The following is a 5,432-nucleotide window of genomic DNA, read 5'->3' on the forward strand; positions in this document are numbered from 1 at the left end:
TGCGCCTCCGGGCCCAAGCTAAGGGCCGCCCAGTCTTTAAACATAGTACGTTTACTAACTAAGGCACTGACCGACAACCCCCGGTGAGTCGGAGCACTCCTTTTACTCATCGATACTGTATATTTACGCGTATCGCTGGCCACGGTCGTACCATCCATTTGTAACCTAAAATCCTAATAACTCTATAACCCTTTTAGAATGTTACGACGTCACTCGTGGTTTCAACACTGTATTATTGTGTTTCTTTAACGTAAAAATATTGACGATTCCAAAAATGATCGTCTCCAAAATGGGAGGTAAGGCGCTGTTCGATGGGCGGAGGATTTTAATTGGAGTGGTTGGACTCTACCCGACTCTTTTCGTCGTCGTGCGCTAAGGTTTACGGTGTGTGGCCACGGTTTGTGAACTAGGTAACTTTTACCACGTAAGTTGCACGACCGTCGTGTTAAGAATTGTGCAAGATCAAGTATTAAACATCATTAACACCATTTGTGACTTTGTTGACGATGCAATCTGAGCACACCAGACACAGCATCGTACGGGCAGTCAGGTTTTCAGACCGACCGAGATAAAGAATGGACATGAAACGCCATTCGTAACGCCATTCGTAAGTGTGCCACAACCCCTAACCACTTATAGAACAGGCCGTCAAGAACAATAATCTAGCTCTCCACCTCTTCCAGTAGCAGTATGAGTTCCTGTTCAGTTCAGTAAATGAAAGAGGAGAGCCGCACACATGCTGGAATCTATTACACATATGATCTTAAAAGTCACACATTTGATAAACCGAAAAGGGTCTCCCTCTCCAGAATCCACACAAACTCCAAACTGACCGACTAAGTTGACTGAACCTCAGTGACTCGTCTTACAATCATTACAATACTTAGACCGACACAGACCCGGGACCAGTCTACTATCACTACAAGTTATTATTAATGGAGTCGCCGATTCGACTTCGTGTGTTGTTTTCTAGATGCCGGAAATATGCTGTATAGTAGGTGAAATAAGCTCTTCTTGTTAGAAAATAAAATAAATCTACTTGACGGGTTTAAAAACCCAACGGGTACTATATCTGAGAACCACATTTACCTTCCGTTGGTGACCTGATTCTGTTATGGACTCCGGAGGAGATGTTGGAGTGCTAAATCTCTAGGCAATATCACAAGTGTGGTATCAGCTCAGTAGATAGCATGAGCTAGCTCAACCAGGCATGTGGACGGAACGGCTGTATTAAGTGGAGCAGCTGGCTGCCGCAGTTATGATACACACCTGTCTCGAAATGTAGACAATGAAATCGATAACGTGAGACAAATGGTAGACAAGAAATCACGATAATGTGAGACCAAATGTAGACAATGAAAAACGATAACGTGGACAATTATAGACAATGTATGAATCGATAACGTGAGACAAATGTAGACAAGTTAGAAATTCGAAAGTGAGACAAATGTAGACCAATGGACGAAGAGACACTTACAATCTACAGTCAAGGATGAATCCGTAACGTGAGGCAGAGTTAGACAGAACGATACCGTGTACGATAGAGTGCTGACTTTTCGAAGATCCGCTCGGCAGACCTACTGTTCGTTACACGCTACTCTACCTGGGGAGTATATCTCTGCCGTTCCTTCCCCTGGAGTGACACCTGCCGCAATGGTGCCTCAAGACAGTGACAGGCCATTCACCCATATCGCCCAGGGGAGCCCTAATATTCGGTTACTGAACGTGGTGAAACTGAAATGTATCCATCCCATTTTCCTCCCATAGCGGTGGGGTTTTATATAACCTTTCTCCAGGTCATTTTTTCCTTAATCTCTTCTTCTTCTTTCTCCTCCTCCCTCTCCTCCTCCTCTTCTTCTTCTTCCTCCTCCCCCTCCTCTTCCTCCTCCTTCCATCCTCCACCTCCTCCTCTTCCTCCTCGCCTCCGTGCTTCCTCCCCTCTGGTCTCCTCCACCCTCCTTCTCTTCTTCTTCTCAAAAAATTCCGATTATTCCGTCCTAAAAGTGTGGTCAATCGGAAAGGTGCATTGGCTTCCAAAAAACTCACGCGCCGAACCTCATGGAAAGGTTCTGTTCGCTCCAAAAAGGAGAGTCTTACAAATGTCGTAACGCGCCTACAGTGTGCATTTCAATCTACCTTCGTAGTAAATAAATGCCTCTCCCGTCAGGTACTCTTGTAAAGAGTATAGCTCAAAGTGTAAAAGAGTAATTAAGTGAAAACAAAATCAGTCCGCCGCTAAGAGGCCACAAGACGCGGGTAAATCACGATGTATTGATTTTAGTTTAATTTTAATCCAAAAAATACCTTGTGGTACATTCTAATCGACATGATTTAACTTCTTTTTAGGTGCCCGTTCTTATTCTAGAAGATCAAAATCAAACAGAAATCTCGACCAACAGAAGCGATTAGAAAGTTCTGTGGCAAAATATCGAAGTGTCTCACACAGATACGACAGAAATTGTAAGAGAGCACTCGACGATAAAACCAGTCGAGTAGCACACATTAGAGATTGCTACAATAAATACAATAAGAAGATTATTGAGGGTGATGGGGTGGATTGCTGTAAGAAGGATGTTGACAGAAGTCCCGACAGACAGCGTGGTGGTTTCCGTATGAAGTACAGAAATTATTCATCCAGACCTAACAATGAACATGGATCATATTCACCCCCACCATGTAGTAAACCATTTACTAAGAGACCGCGCAAATCTCGGTGTAATGATAGTTTTGAACACGCTCATAACAGAGGCAATGCTATTTCCAAAGAAAGGAGAAGCAACTATGCCGATAGATCCAAAAGCCCAGACTGCTTTGTAATATGTTCAAATAAGCGCGGGAGTGATAGAGACCAATATAATGCAGATGCAAACCGAATTCCGAATTGTGGCAAAAGAGAAAAACGAATGGACAGAAGTGCGGAGAGACTCAATGAAAGAGTAAAATGTTTATGTTTGGAAAATGATAACAGGAGCAGAAATGAAAAATTTGTAAAATCAGACGAAGGTGACGATAAAGGCATAAAGAAATGTATGGAACAATGTATTGAAAAGTTTACAGGTCTGTACAATAAGAAAGAGAATGGCAGAAGCAAGTGTGGTGATCGAAGAGAGAAGAGCATAGATCAAACAAATGATTGTAACAGAGAAAACTATAGGAAGAAGGTCAGTGGTGGAGACAGTTGCAAAGATTTGTGTAGAAAGAAACCCGAGGAAAGAACCAAGTTCATAGATGACCGCATTAGACATTTTGAAGAAAGCGTTCGGAAGCTATGCTCTGACCAATCCACTCATAAAAACAAAGACCAATGTAAACAGCGTGACCATGAGGAAGAACAAGGAGAAGAATCTTTACCCCGTGAGAAGATAGAGATTATTGTAACAGCATGCGAGTCATTCTCACCCGAGGGCGAAAATGAAAACCAACGACAAAGTCCAGAAGATACATGTGTCTGTAGCTGTCAAAGTGATGATGAAGACAAGTTCTACACACCAGATGGATGTTATAGTTCTGAAATGAGAGAAAACAATCCACCAGCCGAAAAAACCGAGGGAATGGTTGACTATGTAAACAGGTATGTGTGATTGGAAAAAAACTCATTTTATAAAACTTCCTTTGAAATAAACAGGAAATGCATAAAATTTACTGCAAGACTTTATTTTAGCCTCGTAAAGTACTTCAACACATACAAGTACGTGAACATTAAGTGAAAAAAATATACAGAAAACATAAAACTCGGGGACTTGACACAAATCAATAACGAAATAACCTGGTTTGTTGAATATAAAACACACGAGAGTGGGGAAATATTAATAAATTGAAAAAGTCCAGGTTAACCCCGATAACTTGAAAACTCCCCAGAGTAATTATGTTTTCAATTTCTCAAAGTGAAAAAAGCTCGTAATGTAAATAAATAGAAGTGGACCTGGTGTGGACGGGATAATGGAATTTTCAAACCCCAGGTTGTCTTCTGTGGCATTTCTTTCAACACAGGATGCATTCGTTCAAACTCACTTTGTATTTCACATGGAAGAGAACGTGGAATTTTTTCTTCATCAGACGATCGAAATGAATTTTAACTTTTAACTCGACATTTTGCATTCAGATACCTTCGTTTGTGAATCTCTTCCGTAGGGCCTGTCGCTATTTTTGTGAAATTTCGACTAAAACGTCTTCAACACATAAAGGCAAATTTATCTCATTATATTCAAGGTCCGAACAGGCCCTTTGGGGACATCCCCATACGAATCCTTTTTTCTCTTCAGGAATTTCCAAACTTAAATGAACTTCTTGTTGTTCGCGTATGCTGGAAGTTAGGAATGTGTCTCGTCCGTCAATTGAAATATTACCCAAATAATTTCAACAACCGTTTCTGGTTTATTTTCAGTTAACTTCTCGAAGGGACTCTGCAGTCGGCATTCTGTGTAACGTCTTGTGTGAATCGAACAAACAACAGAAAAAGATACTTCAACATAATCTACCCAGAAATCTCAGGGAAACGAATTAGGAGCGAAGTTTCAGAAAGCCAAGTTTGACTACACCCTCAAATTCGTTTTGGGTAAGTAGTCGGAAAGGTAGAAAGGAATCCAGGCCGGATACCCCCGCCGGGGCCCGCGGGCAGTTTCAAAGGCGCGGCGGCTATCGGAAACGGCAATAGAACAGTACTAAATAAATAAATGATAGTCAGCATTACCTGTTTGTTTGGAAACTGTACAGGTTCATGTGATAGGCTACCTGCGAGTAGTGTAGGCGTCATGAACTGTGAACGCACACTCTGTCCGCTAAAAACACCTGGGGAAATCTTTGCCAACAATATCTCCAATTTCACGTGAGGCTACACTTCTCTTTTTAAATTAACGTTTATTCATAAAAGGGAAGTTTTAAAGGTCGAACAATGTTTGCATTACGTAGAATGGCAATAATGTCACGGCGAATATAATTGTCGGCACACCGCCATGGTTGAAATCATTTGTGGTATTTGTACTGTGGTGCCCTTTTGTGTGAATGGTTCAGGCTTCATTACATAGTCCATTAGGTTGACACACATGTACCAGTGCTTCATCAAGAATAACTTATTTGATCATCAATCGAGAATCAAAACTGAATTTATTAGCTACGTGTACATGTTACTCATGGTTGAGTCGATTATCGAACTGGAAACCGATATGAGAAAATGGTGAGATTCAAAGGATTCTTGTCGGAATTGGAAAAAGTTATGGATGTGGTGCGTGGGTTAGTCGACTGCAAGATTTGGATAGACTTATACTGCTGTCTTTATTAATGAACTTTTCCGCCGTCTTCATATTTCGCTCGACCGTTCTACCCTGCACCGAGCAGATCAAATGAACATCTGTGTGATGAAGTGTACAAGTCGTAGACGATAGGAAGCTGACAGATATGACACAACACAATCTCACCTGAGAACATCGTTCAAA

General features: G+C 41.5%; 1 protein-coding gene across 1 annotated transcript in view; it reads left to right on the forward strand.

Moving 5' to 3' along the window:
• Window positions 1-1,653: 1,653 nt before the first annotated feature.
• LOC103521594 overlaps window positions 1,654-5,432 on the forward strand; it is a gene marked incomplete at its 3' end in the record, with an annotated part of 12,788 nt that continues 9,009 nt past the window's right edge. Inside the window, exons 1-2 of the mRNA XM_008486703.1 lie at window positions 1,654-1,741; window positions 2,347-3,096. Of these exons, the coding sequence (XP_008484925.1) occupies window positions 1,654-1,741; window positions 2,347-3,096 (838 nt within the window). The remainder of the gene's footprint in view (window positions 1,742-2,346; window positions 3,097-5,432) is intronic.

The sequence above is a fragment of the Diaphorina citri genome, unplaced genomic scaffold (genome assembly GCF_000475195.1).
Source record: "Diaphorina citri unplaced genomic scaffold, Diaci psyllid genome assembly version 1.1 scaffold5538, whole genome shotgun sequence".
Taxonomy (NCBI): domain Eukaryota; kingdom Metazoa; phylum Arthropoda; class Insecta; order Hemiptera; family Psyllidae; genus Diaphorina; species Diaphorina citri.